A 21,243-nucleotide genomic window follows, 5' to 3' on the forward strand; every position below is an offset into this window, starting at 1 on the left:
TATATTCGCCTAATATTACAATCTTCATACTGTTGAAGTGAAGCTTTCTTCGCTTATATTGTTTTCATTTTCCAATAATCTACAAGTTCTGGTTAGTTGAACCTTTATTTTCCACGTGTTCAAACTGAACAGCGAATCTGCTACTTGTCGTCGTCAATTGAATTTCGATGGAAACGGCCAACCTTTGGAGGACATCGAAGCCAACTTAATTCCACTTTTAGGTAGAGAATTTGAGAGTGAAGAAGAAGGCTACGTATTCTACTTAGCATACGCTAAACTAATAGGATTTGGTATAAGGCGCAGTTCAAAACATGTAGACAAGGAGGGTAAAATACTGGATAGAGTTTTTTGTTGTAGTGCACAGGGTGAACGGGGAAAGGACAAACGTGATGTCTATGTGAAACGTAGACGTTTTGTGACTCGGTTCTATTGTGAAGCGAAATTGAGGATAAAGAGGGCAGACAATGGAAAGTTCCAAGTGGTAAATTTTATTAGTGATCATAGTCATACTCTTGCAAGTCCAAAGAAAACTCACCTGTATAGATGCCATAGGAATATTTCTGCAGTTGCAGGCTTACATATCGAGATGGCCACTAACGTGGGAATTCCTCCTAAGTCATCACATGCTCTAATGTCTAAACAAATCGGTGGAAGGGAGAATCTAGGTTTTCTTCCTGAGGATTACAAAAATTACCTGCGCACGAAAAGAACCAGAGAGTGTAATTTTGGGGAAACAGGGGGTGTATTAGAGTATTTGCAGAAAAAACAATCCAATGATCCTGGTTTTTATAATGCTTTTCAACTTGATGCGGACGATTTGATAACGAATATTTTTTGGTGTGATTCCAACATGCGGTCCGATTATTCATACTTCGGAGACGTGGTCAGTTTTGACACCACATACAAGAAGAATAATGAAGGTCATCCAGTTGCGCTTTTTGTAGGTGTCAATCATCACAAACAATCAATTCTTTTTGGAGCAGCTCTATTATACGATGAAACTGCGATGACTTTTGATTGGTTGTTTGAGACTTTCACCAAAGCTATGCATGGGAAAAAACCAAAAACCATTCTTACAGATCAAGACGCGGCCATGGCTAAGGCCTTGGCGTCTCAATGGCCCGAAACAAATCATCGTCTCTGTATTTGGCACATATTTCAAAATGCAGCCATACATCTTAGCTCGGTGTTCCATAATTTCAGAGATTTTTCTAAGGATTTTTCTTCGTGTATATATGATTTTGAAGAAGAGATAGAGTTTGTTGAAGCTTGAAATCAAATGTTGACAAACTACGGGCTTGAAAACAACGATTGGTTGAAACGCATGTTTAGCATCAGGCGAAAGTGGGCATTAGTGTATGGACGACAAATGTTTTGTGCTGATATGACGACAACACAGAGAAGTGAGAGTATGAACAGTATGTTGAAAAGGTACTGCTCCTACAAACACAAGTATTTAGAATTTTTCAAACACTTTGAAAGACTACTCGATGAAAGAAGATATGATGTGTTGAAGGCTGATTTCAAATCAATTACCAGCCAACCAAGTCTTAACTATCCAGTTTTGATCTTAAAGGATGCCTGCAAAGTTTACACCCCAGAGGTCTTTAAGTGCTTTGAACAACAATGGTTTATGTCGCATGATTGTGGTGTAGAAATGTTAGAGGATGTCAACACACACAGAAAATACAAGGTAACACCCCACACTAGGAGATGCTCTCATACAGTTACAGTTCATAAGAATGACGATAAGAATATCGAGTGTAGCTGCTGTAAATTTGAATTTGGAGGGATTTTGTGTGCTCACATCCTAAAGATTTTCACAACGATTGACGTGTTGAAGATTCCTCCGGCGTTGATATTGAAGAGGTGGACAAGAACAGCCAAAGATGGAATATTTGGAACTGATCCAATCGTGGACAGTACTAATGTTGATCCGAGTGAGCTTCATAACATAAGATACAGAGATTTGTGTGGGTTGTCCATGCATTTATTTACCAAGGCAGCCGAAAGAGATGACACTTACAATCATGTCAAAGAAATCATGCTGAGCCAGTGCACGTTTGTGGATAAAAAATTGCAGGAGAGTATAAATATGCAAACTCCACCAACCGGTTTATCACGTTCTGCCGAGGGTGCCCCTGTTCAAGCAAAAGGAATGAAAACTAAGAAGCCAACAAAGTCTGGTAAGAGAAGGAAAGGTGGACTGGAGAAGAACTCAAGAAAACGAAAATCAACAAGAATAACTAGTGAATCACATATTCCGGTATGAAATTGCTGACTTACCTTCTTTACTAATAATTGTGTTATTAATATTCATATAATAACATACTTTTAAATAAATTTGATATTCCTTTCCAGCCATCAAGTGCAATGCCAACGACAACTCCTCAGTTCTCAACTCCTCAACAATGGGACGAAAGTTTCAGCATGGACGCCAATACTCCGTTCACTGTTCTTTTGTCATCTCAACTATCGAACTCCAGTTTCATGTGAAATCTGATATGTATATAGTATTGTATGTATGTTGTATTTGAAACCAAGAATAAGGTCGAATGTATGCATGCGAAGTTTTATGAAATACCAAATGAATGACCACACTAATTCATTTCTAAAAAATTAAAAACACCCAAATCAATCGAATATTTATTCGCCCCCAGTCAACTAATAATAAGTATCCTTTTAGTTACACATGGAGAAAATGAAACATAAAACTGAGGCGAATATGTGTTCGCTTGAACCTCACCACGTGTCTCGGGCGAATATTTATTCTCCTTATATTTGTTTGATGAAATTGATATTTATGTTGAAACTGGTATTTACATGTCGGGGTAAGTTCAGTGACATGAAAAGTCATCCAGCTTCTCATGGATGAGATGGTGGCTTTACATGAACAATAATTTGAGGCGAATATGTATTCGCTTCAGCCTAAATGAGGCGAATATTTATTCTCTTCATATTTCTTTCATGAAATTCGAGGCTTCACATATATATTTTATGAAGAAAAGGTCTTTGAAGCGAATATTTATGCGGCTCATGTTTCTTTCACTTAATTTATTCATTTAACACATAATTGAACAAGTGTTTGAAAATCAAATTTCATAAAAAACAATCTGCATGTACACATGTTCATTAGTGTGAAGATGTGAAGTAAAAATTTTTGAGAATTGAAATTACACAACATATTCTTTATTGTAACAATAAATCATTACAATTATAGGAATAGTTTAATTACCCCATCTGTCTATGAGTACATTATTGTACTCATGTGAACTAAAATTCTTTGTAAAATTTAATTACACAATATGTATACAGTTCCTAATTCATTGACTTATCCATTTACGGCAGAAATTGTAGACCTTGCTCCTGGCCTTGTTGAGCTCCGATCCAATGACACGCCAACAATATTCCATCCTCAATGTCTTTATTTGGTTCCTTACATTTCTTTTAACGCCAAAGCCAGTTTTCCACCCCTTCACCTCACCTTCATACGTCTCCATGTGTCTCATGCAAAAAATGCCGCAGTCAGTGTAATTCTTTGAATCTTGCCATGGCAATTTCAAACAAATCTTTTCCAAACCGCCATACTTTTTAGCAAGAACGGGGTCTACGTCGTTCATATATTGTTGAATGTAGTCATCCTGATACATCATTACGAACAGCATTATGTAATGTATTTTATTGCTACTAGAATTCCAAAATTGAACTATTTTAAATTTTAATTGTAGTGTCATACCAAGATTTGTGCATTCTTATATCTTCTTTCGAAGGGCGATTGCATAGGTGACTGCCGGTTATCAATTACTTGAAATTGCCTTTGTATGAAGTTATAGCAAACCAGGTAGAAATGTCTGTCATCAATGATTGGGAAAAACAACTGTGGATAGAATTAAAAAAGATTAGATTTGAACTGAGTGGTAAATGATATTATAAGGTATCACACCCAGAGATGTACTTACGAGGTCCACTTCCATGAGGTCCATTTTCGAAATTTGGAAAGCCCGAGCTTCTAGACAGAACCTATCATTGAATTTGTCTCGGGTAGTTATCCCACCTTCACGAAAAATCTGTTTACAGCAGTCTTTAGTCTCACAAGAATAACATAATTGATAAATAATAGTGCTAGTACAACTTACGGTGAGCACGGTTGTGTAGAAAATCTTCTTGTAACGACGTTTTACATTTTTCCTAGAAAGGTCGTGCAAAATGTATGACCAAACGTCAATAATCATACTGTCTACCCAGGTTTGATCAGCCATTGTAAGCATGTCCCCGCGCGTCACGTGTAGACATAGGTTTTCCGCAATAAATAACATTTCACTGCATGAAAACAGCAAAACATGTTTCAAAATGGTGTACAATTCCTATTTTTTATGAATAATTAAGCATTTGCAGGAAACATTACCTTGGATCAAGTCCTCCAGCAAATACGAAACCCACAAAAATCTTCTGAAAGTTTGTTAGTTTCTTTTCATCCCTAAACATTTTATTGAAATGTGGGGTTTTCAAAGTTGGAGGCAAGTCCAATGCTTTAAGCCATTCTTTCGTTTGCATGTTTGGCCGAGAAGAGCCAGTTTGAAGTGGCGGTAGTAGACTGGAGATGCCTTCTTCAGGTTCATTCTTTACTATCTCCAAAGAAGAGGCCGTTTGAAGTGGCGGTGGTAGACTGGAGATGCATTCTTCAGGTTCCTTTTTAACTATCGCCAAAGAAGGGGAGTTTTTGTTGGTTTCGGTTTTGATGACATCGGTTAACTAATCAGTTTTCAAATTTCGTGGGGCTTTTCTTTGGACATTTAAGGCCTTTGAAGGTCCTGCTTCCTCTTTTTTTGGGATAATTTGTGTAGGAGGCAAGGCGGGGGTGGTTGGAGTGCTGCTGTTCGTGTTGGTTTCTGTTTTTGGAGTAATTGGGTTGGCTTTGGGTTTGGCTTGTGCAATTGAAGGGGGTGTGGTTTTGATTGGAGGAAGGGGGTTGGCTTTGGATTGTGCCATTGGAGTGGGTGTTGTTTTGATTGGAGGAAGGGGGTTTGCTTTGGCTTGTGCCATTGGAGGGGGTGTGGTTTTGATTGGAGGAAGTGGGTTGGCTTTGGCTTGTTCCATTGGAGTGGGTGTTGTTTTGATTGGAGGAAGGGGGTTGGCTTTGGATTGTGCTATTGGAGGGGGTGTGGTTTTGATTGGAGGCAGGGGGTTGGCTTTGGATTGTGCCATTGGAGGGGGTGTGGTTTTGATTGGAGGAAGGGGGTTGGCTTTGGCTTGTGCCATTGGAGGGGGTGGGGCTGGGGTTTTGGTATCTGTTTTGAGTGGAATGGGGTTCTTGTGGGATTGGGGTGTTGGTGTGAGGGTGGTTTGTGTGTGGTCTAGGGTGTTTAGAGGATGGGTATGGGTGTTGGCTTGGTTGTCGGCGTTGATATTTTTTTGGATGTTGGGAGAAAGGGTGCTCTTGTTGGATGGGGCCGTTGGTGGGTTGTTGGCTTTTGTCTTCGTTTCGGTGGTGGGGGTGACTGTGTTCTTGTTCGATGGGGCCGTTGGATTGGTGTTGGCAGGGTTGTTGGTAGGAAGGGTGTTGCCTTTCGCTTGGGTGGTGGCTTCTGTGTTGTGGTTAATGCAACTTCCTCTGGGCTGCTGCTTTTTTTTTGGTACAGACTCCGCTGTAAGCCTTCCCTCAGGATTGCATTGGAGTTTAGCACCGTGGCCAATGGCTCAAATGCAGACTGTACAAGTTCCATGGCGTTTATCTGGTGCATCTCATTCAGATATTTAGCCCCTTGTGCCAATTCTTCGGCAGCGGCCGCAACCTTCCTCAAACATGACGCCAGGTTTTGTGTAATTGGAGCATGCTCAGTTGGATGGTCATCTACAGATTGTGGTGGTGTTGGCTGCACATTTTGTTGCATCGGTGGTTGCTCATTCGGAATGGCTATGCGAGCAACCACCCTACCATGTCCAAACCCCCCCTGCGCAGCCTCATACTCAACCCTTTCGTACATCTTCTTCTCGTCCCAGCATCCTAAAATAGGAAAACTCCTTGAGATCTGACTGTTTACCTTGAACTCAACCACACGGTCCAAGTAGCACAACTGATACATTAGCATGAAAAAATAAATGTTACGTTCAAAGTCATCAAAAAATTATGAATGTACAACCTCCAGCAAATAGATTTCTACACTCACCAAAAGAAAGGTTAATGGTCCATGGAAATAGGATGTCTTCTTTGCTTTCCACTTATAAACACTGTCGACTAGCCCGTCTAACGTGAACTTGCACCAGTTGTAGTCTTTGATTTTAGATACATCCTGGAGGGATTTCAGTACTTTGAATCTGAAGATAAAAAAGTAGTGACTCAAGCCATTTAAAATGATATTGAAGTTCTAAATGAGATCACAGAATTAATGCTAGGTTCTTTGGGTTTACCTGCACTGTGGATTTTGGGATGTCCACAAAAAACTGGATACAACAAACACCACGAAGTCCATCTTGAAGTTACTGTCTCCTTCTGTGTTCTGTAGAATTTTGTCAGGCATTTGGTAGGTTGAAGGACCTCCACTGTTCTCGAATCCCCATCTCCTTCTCCACGCCGTGAGATGGTCCTTGTACACCTTGTCGTCCGTGTGATTTCCTAAACACTCTGCCACTACTAATTCACCTCTGGGTATGTTCAACACACATTGAACATCCTCTTCATCAATCTGCATCTCCTCTCCACTGTGTAGGACGATGCTCCTCCTTCTGGGATTGAATAGACTCACAATGCACCGTGAGAATTAAAGTGGGCATTTCGATATGCCAAGTGACAGAAGGGAACCAAATCCTATGTCCCTCACAGCCTGCTTCTGTTCTTCAGATAACCTGTTAATCAGGTGATGAAGGCCCGATGGAGAGGTTCTGCTCTTGAAATCGACATCAGGGTCACGAGTCCTTCTTCTTTTCTTCTGAACCTGGTTCTCACTAAGTGCTTCATTCGCCGCGTTGGCCAGAATATCCAGTGGTGTCGTGGGCGTGCCTGATGCATCGGGTTTTCGTTTCCTTTGTTGAACACTACATTATCATTAGCAAATTGGCTTACTTACCTAATCCAAATATAGTCAAATTTGTACAATTGTAACATTCGCGTAATTACCTTAGTGTGTTCACTTCAGTCGTGGATTCAGTATATGGAACTATTTGCATATCGGAATCCTGATTCTGAGATGTTAAAGTCACATTTAGATTCGAACGACCTAAACTAAGAAAACGAAATAGACACAAGCATGCAACCGTAAACACTTCTTACCATTTTCGCTGGAGACGAAGATACTAACCGGAAGAGAAATGGATTCGTAGTCGAAATGCCGTAGACGACAGCGCTAGGTCAGATGGTAGAATAACCTGGGTGTATGACGGCCGGATTCGGGCTTCAGATGTTTTACAGTTTTACTTTGCAAAGTGCACTGTTAGTGTGAATGTATTTTCATGAGGCCGTATCGGTTTTCACAAACATGAATAAGGAGTTTCTCATGAACTTCGTACGAGTCGAAGCGATATTCGCTCTTAAAGTGTGAAAGGTAATTATGCATTATGAAAAGTAACATACTACAATAGTCGAGGATGTATTCGTGCAGAACTCCGCAATGTACGAATATATCTTCGCTTAATACATGTCTTTCTTGTTTCACATTATTTGAAAAAAAATTCCCACAAAATGAAAAAATATTTGCTTCTCAATGCTGAATAAGCGAACAAATCTTCGCTCTGCCAATCTAACAGATCGTATCCAATCTACATGAATGACATTTGATTCGATGGTAGCGATTGACTGGCCGTCGTCATAAAGCCTGAGACTTTGTGACAGTTGACTTGACAGGTGGAAAAGTTTTTGGCGCTTCATTGTATTAATTTCATTTTTAATTGAGCTGTGAATTAAATTTAATTAATTTATTTTTCAAATATAAATGACAATATATATATATTTTACTTTGACACTGATGTAATAAATATAATGTTTGTTATGTATGAATAATTTAATATTTCATATAATGTTAATTATAGTAAATGTAATTTTTTAATTTATGACCGTAGTATTCAGCATTTTTTAATATAAATTTTTGGTTTCGATAATAAGTGTAACAAGATTAGATCAAACATCCCCTAAACTTTTTAATTAACAATATATAAATTATGAATAATGTTTCCTATCTAAAATAATGAAGACTGGTCCGATTCGATGTGTAATGATTACTTTAAGATACGATGTACCGTACAAAAATATGTCGGTAATGAATTATAAATAAAAATGAAATGTGATCCACGGGATAGAAATTGAAAAATGGTTTGTAGCGAAGATTTATTCGCGGCGTGTATTTTCCACCCACATTCATTCATCATTTTGGTCTTCACATACAAGCGTTGGTGTACTTACATCAGGTGTACAGTGTCTTCTCATGTAAGGGTTGTGTGTTTCACATGTACGTCAAATTATAATTCATTCAAGCGAAGATTTATTCGCTTCAAATTAGTTCCTCATAATTTGCAATTTTCACTGAACACGGATATATGTTCGCTTCTTTTCATCTATAATTAGATGAATTCATGTGTGTAAAATTTGAAAAAAAAAATAATTTGCAACTTTATTAAAATATACTATTTTTTACTTTTTGTGATGTGACAACAATAATGCACACTGTTCCGATTTGACATGTCATGACAGGCTTAATACTTTTACTGAATCCATAGATATGAAATGATTTCTTTATAGGGTTTTATACAAAAACACACTTCTTTTTCAATGATGACATATAATTTCTGCATGATGTGACAAAACAAAGGACTGCCTACTGATCCGCCAAGTCATTTGAGCGAATATTTGTTCGCTTAATGTCAGTTATAATAATTTAATATAATATGAAATAAAGGGAAATTTAAAATAAATTTAATTTTGTTCTACACATACACGGTTTAGTGTCTTTCCATGACAGACAAGCGGGCTTCTCATTGTTGTGTATGGGGGGTGTACACGGGGGACAGGTCGAAAACAATTGTGGCGAAGATTTCTTCGCTTATGGAGTTAGTTTAGCTCAGATCTCTTCCCTGTTCATATAGCAATACTATTATAGTATTATATTGAATATAATTTTATAATTATTCATGAAAATATTTTTATTAATGTTGAAATAATTTATTATCTAATATAATGTGAATGACAATATTGAATTATTTCTTTTATTTAATATTATTAAGTGTTATTACTTTTTCGTGAATGAAATTACTTTTTAATGATGTGACAAAGTGACTACACACTGTTCCGATTTGATATTTCATCACGGGAAATTTACTTTTTCTGAATCAATAGATCTAAATATTTTATGAAGAAAACAGATTTTCTGTTTGCTATAAATGTAGGGATTACATGAACAATCTTCGTCGGCAGCATGAAATATCTATTGAGCGTTGTTGTTGAGAGTGTGTGTTTTTTTCATATAGTTTGTTGGGATGTATCATTTGGGAGATTCTCTGTGATGGAAAACTTGTACAATGAAGATCAACTGGTGGAAAACATCTTCAGTTACCACGAATGCTTGGTAACTCAAGTAGAAACTACCGATCAAATGAAGATCATTCGTGTACACTGCTGGTGGGAAGAGCCAGCTTTGGGAGATTCCCTGGGATGGAAAACATCTCAAGAGATAACTCAACAGGTGTATGACCCCAGTTATGCGTGAGAGATCCGCTGTGGTTGCTTCAATGGAGATGCCTTGAAGCTGGAGATGCAGATGAATATTGTTAAAATGTACAAATGTTTATGAAACGGGGAAATGTTTATGAAACTTGTAATGAAAATTTGTACGTCGAATTATAATAATTATTTGTTATTTATATTTTCATGCACATGTCATTAAACATTAATAAAATAACGAATTTGTTAGAAATAATAAAGTATTATCATATCTACTCTTCTGGCTAAGTATACGTTGCCCATAAGTCATATCATTGCCATAATTTGAAGGAAGCGAACAACCAATCGATGGATCATTATAAGGGGTTTACACTGATGTAATGTTTGTTATGTATGAATAATTTAATATTTCATATAATGTTAAATATATTAAATGTAAGTTTTTGTCCGATTCGATGTGTAATGATTATAAATAAAAATTAAATGTGATTAACGGATAGAAATTGAAAAATTGTTTGTAGCGAAGATTTATTCGCGGCGTGTATTTTCCTCCCACATTCATTCATCATTTTGGTCTTCACATACAAGCGTTGGTGTACTTACATCAGGTGTAAAGGGTATTCTCATGTAAGGGTTGTGTGTTTCACATGTTCGTCAACTTAGAATTCTTTCAAGCGTAGATTTATTCGCTTCATATTAGTTGCTCATAATTGGTAATTTTCACTGAACACGAATATATGTTCGATTCTTTTCAACTATAATTAGATGAATTCATGTGTTTAAAAATTGAAAAAAAAACATAATTTGCAACTTTATTAAAATATAATATTTTTTTATTTTTGTGATGTGACAACAATACTGCACACTATTCCGATTTGACATGTCATGACAGGCTTAATACAGTAATCCATAGATATGAAATGATTTCTTTATAGGGTTTTATAACACACTTCTTTTTTCAATGATGAAATATAATTTCAATACATTTTCGTTCAATGTGGACGACCTCAAAGCGAATAGTATTTCGTTTCGTAACAATGTTGTTTTTAATATAGAAACTTACAGGCGAATGATTCTTCGTTTTCAAATTCATTAGAGTATGACAAGAAAGTGTCAACAATAATATGTAACTTCAAAGATTGGAGGCGACATCATCTTCGTTTTAAAGGGTCTTACATGCGAAGAAATGTCCGTTCGATTTACTGATTAGATACTGTGTAAGGAAGCGAACAACCAATCGATGGATCAATCTAAGGGGTTTACATGAACAGATCAGTTGTTTTACATTATACTTTGAATTGATCATGACATCCAAATTGCAATCAAAGAATCAAACATAACGACAATGAGTCGATTTATATCACTCCAGAATAAACTAACTACATAATGTAAAATATAACTTCAGACTATAATCAAACATAACTTCATAATATTGTTGAATACACAAAAACATTCCATAATCCGTTTACATAAGTACTGCACAGATTAACCAACAATATAGCTGTTCAACAATACAAATGAAGCTCTAGTCTGATTCATGAGAGGATGACTCGTCTATCGGTCCTGTCAGCGACACGACCTCATGTTCGATGACGGGTGGAATGTATAGCTGAATGGCTTCGTTCACAGCATTGATCCATCGGTTGGGGATGAAAACCGTCAAAGAATTTTCAATTATTGATGCGTACTGTAAGTAAAGATGTTGAGGAGTAAACATGAAGTCCTCCGGAGGATTGTGTCCATTTGAAGGTAGGGGATTCCGTAGGCCAAATTGTCTGTATATGACAGTTGTGCAGTAGGAGGTAGTTCCCTGAAGGCCCAACAAAATGATGAATGGAGAACCCCTCATCTCGTACATCATTTCAGTAAACAGATACCACGGAACAATGAACCTAATTGGGTGAATATCCGAAATAAAATTCGGAGGCACGAGTCCATTGACCCTTTGCACTTGTAGATTGGCAAAGGAAGTGTAGGGAATTGAAGGACGGGGCAACCAATGCAACTTGTCTAACAACCAGAGGTATAGAACCAAAGGTGATCCACGTCGAGAATAGTTGTTTTCCTCGGGAACAAATTCGTTAAGACCAAGTAATGTCTCAGCAAGTACCAGGCTAGCCAGGTTTGGGGCGTTTCCCATCAGTGCAGGAACTACCCGCAGGATCCTTTCCGAAGGCCGGCGTCCTGCAGCCGGACATAAAAAAAATGAGCCAGAACCACAAGCATGATCAGTTTGCTTTGTGTGTGGTTGATGGTCCTCTCAGCTCCTTGGACACGCCAAATGTACTCGTCTATGTTTGTCATATTCAGAAATCCATGTTGGAGGGTAAACAAAAGAGCATCAAACATTGTACATCCATAGAAGCTGTCGCAAATGTGGACGGCCATATGAGGATCTTGATGGACAGGCAAGATCATGAGTGAAAGACTACCACACCTAAGGATTGAAGCAAAGTCCTCTATCGTCGGGCATATGTGCATTTCCCCAATAATAAAAGAACGAGTGTCCGTATTCCATCTGCTTTGCATGTGGGCCATCAGTCCGTCGTTAACGTTTATTCGTAATAGAGGAAGAATTTCATCTACATGATAGACACTAAAAGGGACAGGGTCATCGTTGATCAGACTTAAGTATCGCTCCAGTTGTTGCTGCGATAAAACCAGCCTGTCTGGGTCCATCTCTACATCCATCTTATGAGTTTTACACTAAATGACTGAAGGAAAGACAACGGTAGATAGAGATTTGGGAAGGAGTGAGAGTGTAATGTGAGAGTGAGAGTGAGAGTGAGAGTGGGAGTGAGGGTATGAGAGTGATGATCTTGATACAGCAGTAGTTGAAGTAATAAATGAGTTTTCATTCTTGAATTGACATCAATACATACCACAGGTAGGGGCATTACATGTTGCGAGGATATTTTCGTTTATGAATTGGCAAACATATAGTGAAGAAGATATCTTCGTCTCGGATATTAAAAATATGGATTGCACCAAAAAATAACATAAGAAGATATCTTCGTTTAGGATTTTGAAAATGTATAGTTGCGAGGATATCTTCGTTTATGAATTTAAAAACATATAGTGAAGAAGATATCTTCGTCTCGGTTTTCAAAAATATGGATTGCACCAAAAATGAACATAAGAAGATATCTTCGTTTATGAATTTCAAAATTTTCAGTTAAGAGGATATCTTCGTTTATGAATTTAAAAACATATAGTGAAGAAGATATCTTCGTCTCGGATTTCCAAAATATGGATTGCACCAAAAATGAACATAAGAAGATATCTTCGTTTATGAATTTCAAAATTTTCAGTTAAGAAGATATTACGGTTGCAAGTTTTTCAGTTTCATGATGTTGACAATATATCTTCGATTAAGAATATTAAAACACACAGTTAAGAAAATAGCCTCGTTTATGATTTTAAAAAAATCGGTACAAGAAGACACATCAAACATCAATACATTATAACTCCATACATTAACATCTGAATTGCAGTCCATACATTAAGATCTGAATTGCATTATAATTTATAATTCACTATCAAACATCCATACATTAAAAAAATGTGAATTGACCTGTGTAAACATAAGAATTACTGTACAAGTATAATTCCGTATAAGACATACAAATCCCTAATATCTTGATCTAATTGCAGTCTTTAACTTGAACCTATTGACATTGTGCTCAGACATAAGAATTCTGTATAAATATTTTATCCTCAACGTACTCAAAGCTTCTTCGGCCTTCAAAAGAACAAGAGAAAGTATAAGAACATCTAAAATTGTTCAATGTCATCTACTAAAATATGGTATAACACTTACATTATTTTCGTTGATGTCAATAGACCAATTCTTCGTCGTTCCTCTATATGTTTCCATATGTCTCATTAAGTATACACCACAGTCTGTCTTGTTTGTTTTGTCTTGCCAGTCCAGCTTTGGGGCCGTTACCTTATATTTTTTAACCTTGGCAGCCATTATTTCCATGCCTTGACTTAACAAGAATTTCACAAAACAATCGAGTTGTTTACTCAAAGTGACATACTTGTCCATAATTTTCATTCCATGAGGACGGCCGGAGTTGTCTAGTACAACGATTTTGGACTCCTTAATATTCACACAAACAAGGAAGAAATGTCGGGAAACGACAACGGGTAGGAATATCTGCAAAAAGAACACAAACATTTATTACTTTATTGCATATTCTTTACTTTGAATTGAGGGATATGTACAGACCACGTCAGCGAAGATGAGGTCTTCTTTTGTGACTTGGTAGTTTCTCATGTCTTCTTCAATGGATTGGGAAAATAAGGTGGCATCATGCTGCATATTAACCTGCAAAATAAGGGCATAGCATCAAAGTCATGAACATTGAAGGATACATAGCAAAAAAAAAGAGATGCACTTACATGTGAACATGATGAGAAACAAATTATTCTTGGTTCATGCCTTGGCAACCTACGGTATTTGAAGTGCACAATTATGGACCAAGCGTCAATCACTTCGCTCGAAATTTCGCGACCCATTTTCATTGAACGAAGTAATTCACGGGTGATATTACCAGGTGCACCTTCGTACAGAACGTCACTGCAAAATACATTCATTTAGAAGACCATAACTAACTAATTTCATTTTTAAAATTTCTAAAACAATGCGAACTAACTTACAATCCAGGCAGGTCTTCATCAAACACAAAATCGGCTAATCTCTGTTCCTTGTTGGTTATTTTGTGGTCCAACATATCCGCAACCTGTTGCATGTAAGGGGATCGGAGGTGCACAGGAATTTTTGAGATCTTCCTCTTAGGATATTCTTTAATGTTGATGCGTCCCCCCCCATCACCTTCATCTTCATCTTCAGAAGATTCAACGGCCTTAGAAGCCTCAACCTGTTGCTTGCCTTCACCCTGATCAGTTGGTGCAACAAACTGAGCTTGGGGTTCCTCAACATTTTCCTTCCCTGCACCATGATCATTTGGTTCAAAATGCTGAGATTTGGGTTCATCAACCTGTTGCTTGCCTTCACCCTGATCACTTGGTGCAACAGACTGAGCTTGGGGTTCCTCAACATTTTCTTTCACTACCCCCTGATCATTTGGATTTTCATGCGGAGATTTTGGTTCATCAACCTGTTCCTTCCCTTCAACTTGATCATCGTCTTCAACAGTGGTTGTCTGCACTTTGTGTGCCCCATCCGGTTCCTTCCATTCACCCTCATGATCAGTTGGTTCAACACTGGGTGAGTCATCTTTGTTGGGCAGAAATGAATCCTCATGTTCGTCCTGCTGAGGAGGGGGTGACTTGGCTTGACTGGGCTGAAATACAGCCTCTACATCTTCCTGTTCAACAAGGAGTGATTCATCTTCAATGTCCTCACGTACATCCTCAACAGATTTCGGTTGAACAGGGGGTGACGGAGCTTCATTGGGCAGAACGGCAACATCGAGATCATTCTGTTCAACGTGATCTGATGGATTTTCTTGATTTGACATCACTGCATCCTCAAAATCATTCAGTTCAGCCTGTGCTGGTGGATTGTCTGCATGGTCCTCCACTGCAGTCTGACATGTGTAATCAACCCGGGGACTATTGACTTTCAAGCCCGCACACTGTAAAGTGTCCCCAAGTGCATCCCTTGTAGGATCTTCCACACCTACATGAACCGGACCATCGATCACCACCTTCAAGTGTTTCATGAAGCCTTCAGACTCTCTGAGGTTCAGGAAACCGGCCTCAAAAAAGGGCTTCGGATCGATGTTGCGTTTCTCCAACTCCCCTGATAGGTAATTCAGCTGTTGGGCTGTATCTTTAAAAGTTTGCAGGATTTTGGATGTCAACATCTGTACATTATGAAAAACAGAGATCATTAATCTTGAAAACAGGATAATAAAGAACAATGGGAGTCAATTTATAGTTTCCACATACCTCATTATCGTCTTCTTCTAGTTCAACCGAGTCAACTGGATTCTCGGGTTGTTTAACTGTTAGGCGCGCCCTTGCCCTGCCCAGCCCAAAACCACCGGCACGAACTTCTAAGTTGGTAAACTCTAAGACGGTGACGTCATCCCAACAGGAGATAATTGGAAATTTTCTTTCGTAGGGGATACGTTCACCTTCCACAAAAACACCATCTAGGTAGCAAATCTGGAGTAAAGGAGTGGGAAACATGTTAGAAAATATTACATATCTATAAATCATATATAAGAGAGGCAACAATACTTACCGATAAAAGGGTTATAGGTCCATCGAAATATGGATTTTTATCTTTACTTGCTTTTTCTTTCCAACTTCTTACACTGTCAACTAATCGTTGTAGTGTAAAGTGGCACCAGTTCAGTTCCTTTATGTTATCAACCTCCATTAAGGATTTGAGAATTTTGAACCTGAAATGAAAAAAATACATTTGTCAGTATTCAAAAATACAATTAGATATATAATAGGTTTGAATACATGTTTACCTGGCTCGTGAATTTTGAACAGGACATAAAAAACTAGAGACAACAAAGACAACGAAGTCTATTTTGAAATCGTTGTCGGCACTTGTGTTACTTAATATCTTGGTGATCATAGAAAGTGTTTCGGGAGCTTTTGAGTCTTCCCCGGTCCATCTGGTCTTCCAATCCCTCAAGAAATTAAAATAATCAGGGTCCTTAGTCTTGTCCAACCCAACGGACTCGACTACGTTCATTGCCCCTCTAGGGAGGTTCATCACGAGCTGTACGAGATCTTCATCGATACGGATCTCATCACCGTTGGACAATACCAGAGAACTCTTATCCGGGTCAAAACATTGGATTACGTGTCTGGAAAAATGAGCCAGGCACTTGGAGACGCCCATTGTAAGAAGAGAACCAAACCCGATTTCCTTCACGGCTTCCCTCTGTTCTACGCTCAATTGAGGAATGAGTTGAGCGAGGCCATGAGGTGATGATCTGGTTAGAAATGTCAGTTTACGTTTCTTGATGGTTTTGGTTTTTTGGGGAGATGGGGGAAACTCTTCATCGAATGGGGTAGTAGACGGAGAAATATTAGTGGTTTCTGGGGGTGGTTCTGGTAACTCTTCATCGACTGTTGGAGTGGAGGTAGGAATAACATTTGTTTTTTTTTAGGGGGAAAAGGTGGTGGTAAAATCTCATCAGTACCTGCAGCAACATCAGTAGCTTCGACAGCAACTGTGGAAACTGATTCAGCAGTCGATGACGACTTAGTATTCGTCTTCGGATTTCTCTTCCTCTTCCTTTCATATGTCATCGAAGTCATTAATTTTGGTGGGATAGCATAAATCAGTATTATACGAAATAAATTGAATAAACATGTGTAAAATTAGTATAAACATAATAAGATTAACATACCTCTCTGGTTTATTGCTGGGATTGACGTTGGATGCCGGAGTGGGTTCTGTTTCGTTTTCGTTTATGCTCCTACAAACTTGCAAGACGACCTCTCGGGAGTCGATGGGATGATCCACTTCCATGTTGTTGCCTTGGTTACCCGACATGTTCAGAAGAAATCCTTGTAGTATAAACGAAATATATAGGGTTTCGACGTTTAGTGTTTGGATTATCGCCGAGAGATAGAGAGAGAAGAATATGAACAGTTGCTTAGGAAAATGAAATTGAGGGAGAGTCGGCTTGTAGCGGGAAATTGAAATTATATCAACTAGTCATGGAAGCGAATAAATATTCGTTCGATATCGTAAATTCATAAAAAATTAATAAAAATAAATGGAAAATAAAAACTATTCATAGAAGCGAAGATTTATTCGCGGAATGTAAATGCACGGGTAAGTGAATTTACATGACAGGCAAGTTGGCTTCTCATGGGAGAGGAGGTGGTTTTACATGAACGTCAGGCTAAAAATATTTGAAAAGAAGAAATCTTCGCTTTCAATCGTCTACTCGAAAAACAAAATTAAAGCGAATATTTGGTCGTCTACTGATTGTCATTTTAAATTAATTAAATTAACATTTATTAATAAACGAAAAAAAAATAAAAATATAAAAAAAATCTAGCCGGTAATTGAGGCGAAGAATTGTTCGGTTGCTGCATGTCATCTTCAATTAATTGAATTAATATTTAATAAACGGAAATATAAAATCCATGTCATTTTGGTCTTTACATAGACGTGTAAGTGTCTTTACATGGTAGGCAAGCGGTCTTCTCATGGGTGGGTAGGGGGGTTTTACATGAGGTTTTTATTAAAATTAATTTAAGCAAATATATCTTCGCTCATGAGGGTCTCCAGCAAAAAAAAATGAAATAAAAAAAGGGAAAAAATAGCTAAGTAATTGAGGCGAAGATTTGTTCGGTTGCTGCATGTCATCTTCAATTAATTGAATTAATATTTAATAAATGGAAATATAAAATCCATGTCATTTTGGTCTTCACATAAACGGGTAATTGTCTTTCCATGGCAGGCAGGCGGTCTTCTCATGGGTGGGTTGGGGGGTTTACATGAGGTTTTAATTAAAATTAATTGAAGCAAATATATCTTCGCTCCAGAGAGTCTCGAGGCAAAAAAAATTAAATACAAAAGTTAAATAAAAATTCCTTGAAAAAAAAAAGATTGAATAAATTGAAGCGAATATTATATCGCTGCATGTGTTTTTTAATAAATTAAATTAATATTTAATAAACGTAAATATAAAATCCCTGTCAATTTGGTCTTTACATAGACGTGTAAGTGTATTTTCATGAACGGCAGGCGGTCTTCTCATGGGTGGGTATGGGAGGTTTACATGAAGGTCATGGCAACGGGCGTGTAGATCTTCGCTCCCATCGTATCTCACCCTCCCCTCTTACACGGTGCCCTGAGCGAAGATATCTTATCTGTTTATCATATTAATATTATATTATTTTCTGGCGTTAACAGGCGCTTCCGTTAACGGCGTCTGGTGTGAACCCGGGCCTAAACCCGGATTCCGGATTCTCCCTCCCTCCGTCTCCTGCCCAGATTGATTTATTATTAAAATAATAATGCTGCAATCTGATTGGTCCGCCACAGGGGAACACGGCAATCGGTAGCAGAAGATCTGAACTGATTTTTCTTTAGTTTGTTTTTGAGTGAACTCAAGCTGTCGTAAGAATCAGATTCTTGTAAATGGTTTGTCCTTTGAAGTATTATTTTAGGACAAGTTTCATATTTCTTTGCCGAGTGACAGGACCCCTCACCATGGAATTCCTACTTTCCACTTCAAACTTATGCTTCTCATCCTCTTCTCTATACTTCTCCGCATCTTCTATCATCTTATCTATATCTTCCTTCGTTAACCTCCATTTCTCATTTGTTAACGTTATCATATTACTCTCCCCTGTTGTCTTTTCCTCTGCTGAAATGTTCAAGATCCCGTTCGCGTCGATATCAAAACATACCATGATTTGAGGAACATACCTCGGCGCAGGGGGAATTCCAGACAGCTCAAATTCTCCTAGAAAGTTATTGTCTATTGTCATGGATCTCTCCCCCTCGTAAACTTGAATCAAAACACTCGATTGGTTGTCAGAACCTGTAGTGCAGACTTTCTCGAACTTTGTGGGAATGGTAGTGTTCCTAGGAATCAAGACTGTCATGATGCCTCCAGCTGTCTCGATTCCAAGAGAGAGGGGAATGACATCAAGAAGCACCAGATCTTGAACTTTCTCACAATCCTCACCAATCAAAAGGGCAGCTTGAACTGCAGCACCATAGGCAACAGCCTCATCAGGGTTGAGGTTTTTACAGAGTTCCTTTCCATTGAAGAACTCCTGAAGAAGCTGCTGCACTTTCGGAATTCTTGTAGACCCACCAACCAGTACAACATCATCCACGTTGCTCTTCTCCATCTTCGCATCCTTCAAACATTTCTCAACACACTCCATACACTTACTAAATAGATCCATGTTTTTCTCCTCAAACATGACTTGGGTTAAGTTAAAATAAAAGTCAACACCGTCTAAGAGATAATCAATCTCTAAAGTCGTCTGGACAGTATATGAAAGATCCCTTTTAGCCCTCTCACAAGCCGACCTCAATCTTCTCAAGGCACGGGGGTTTTCACTTATGTCCTTTTTGTTTTTCCGTTTGAATTCCTGAACAAAATGATTCACCATTATGTTATCAAAATCCTCTCCTCCCAAATGGGTATCACCAGCTGTAGCCTTCACTTCAAAGACAGTATCTTTAATGGTCAACAGAGAGACATCAAAGGTTCCCCCTCCAAGGTCGAAAATGAGGACATTCTTCTCCCCCACATTACTTTCTATCTTGTCTAGACCATAGGCAATCGCAGCAGCAGTTGGTTCAATGATGATACGCATCACGTTCAAACCCGCAATTATGCCAGCGTCTTTGGTCGCTTGTCTTTGAGAGTCGTTGAAGTAGGACGGGACTGTAATGACAGCATTTTTCACGGGGATTCCCAAATAGGACTCGGCAATCTCCTTCATCTTCGTTAGAACCATGGAAGAGATTTCCTCTGCACAGAACTGCTTCTCCTCACCCTTGTAGTTGACAACAATCATTGGTTTGTCGTTTAACCCGGAAATCACCTTGAATGGCCAGGTTTTGATGTCACTTTGCACCAAAGGATCACTGAACCTTCTACCAATCAATCTCTTCGCATCTGAATCATAAAATATTATTTGAAAATTATATTAAAAGTAAAAGAATGATATAACTTTGAGCAGAAACTTACCAAAAACAGTGTTCAAGGAGTTGATACAAACCCCATTCTTAGCTGGATCACCTATCAGCCGCTCTTTATCCGTGAATGCAACATAGGAAGGCGTTGTTCTGTTTCCTTGATCATTGACTATGATTTCAACATGGTCGTGCTTCCATACTCCAACACATGAATATGTTGTTCCCAAATCAATTCCGATCGCCGGTCCTTTCCATTTCCCTTTCTCTGACATTGTATATGAAATGAATCTAACTCAACAACAATGATGACCGGTACTGTTTTTATTTTGCTGATTCTTGTCCTTTGGTATCCCCAAGAATAAATATAGTTCTAGAAAATTGGATTAACTCTAGCACAATTCTCAAAACACTGCCCTTGATTATTATTAGCAGAGAATATGATTAGTTGTAGCCGAATGCAAAGTATCACGCACATTGCCTTGAATTGAATGCTCAACTTTATTCATATCTTGTTTTTCTACCCCATACATATACAAAAAGTTTTCGGTAAAAGAGTTAAACGTTGGAAATAATGCCTACAAAACAATTTTTAACTTATTCCGGCGCATAAATTGCGGCACAAATAAGCGTCGCTAAAATATTGAAAAAAAACATCTCCGGATTTTGGAAGAGAGAGTAAATAAATAATGGATTTCATTTAATTATCTGATATTAGTACATAGATAACAATGTAAATCAATTTTTAATATACAATTTTAAAGATTTTAGTTGCACAATAAATTCTTTCATTCTTTTCATCTTCTTAACTCTTCATTTTCCTATTACCATGAACTTTGTTCATATAAAAAAGACTTCAGTTCAATCTTTTCTAGGAAATTTCACAACAGCTTTAATAACTTGTTAATGTAAGTATTTCATCTAATCCATACCAAAACAAGAAAGAATATATATAAATTATCTTACACTTGTATATGATTTT

General features: G+C 37.9%; 1 protein-coding gene across 1 annotated transcript in view; it reads right to left on the minus strand.

The window, feature by feature from the left end:
* LOC124945160 (heat shock cognate 70 kDa protein-like) overlaps nt 1-20,536 on the minus strand; it is an 81,376-nt gene extending 60,840 nt beyond the window's left edge. The window contains exons 1-3 of the mRNA XM_047485550.1: nt 20,317-20,536; nt 18,829-20,244; nt 7,061-7,064 (exon numbers count right to left, since the gene is read on the minus strand). Coding sequence (XP_047341506.1) covers nt 7,061-7,064; nt 18,829-20,244; nt 20,317-20,536 — 1,640 coding nt within the window. The remainder of the gene's footprint in view (nt 1-7,060; nt 7,065-18,828; nt 20,245-20,316) is intronic.
* Between the last annotated feature and the right edge of the window lie 707 nt (nt 20,537-21,243).

The sequence above is a fragment of the Impatiens glandulifera genome, chromosome 1 (assembly GCF_907164915.1).
Source record: "Impatiens glandulifera chromosome 1, dImpGla2.1, whole genome shotgun sequence".
NCBI lineage: Eukaryota > Viridiplantae > Streptophyta > Magnoliopsida > Ericales > Balsaminaceae > Impatiens > Impatiens glandulifera.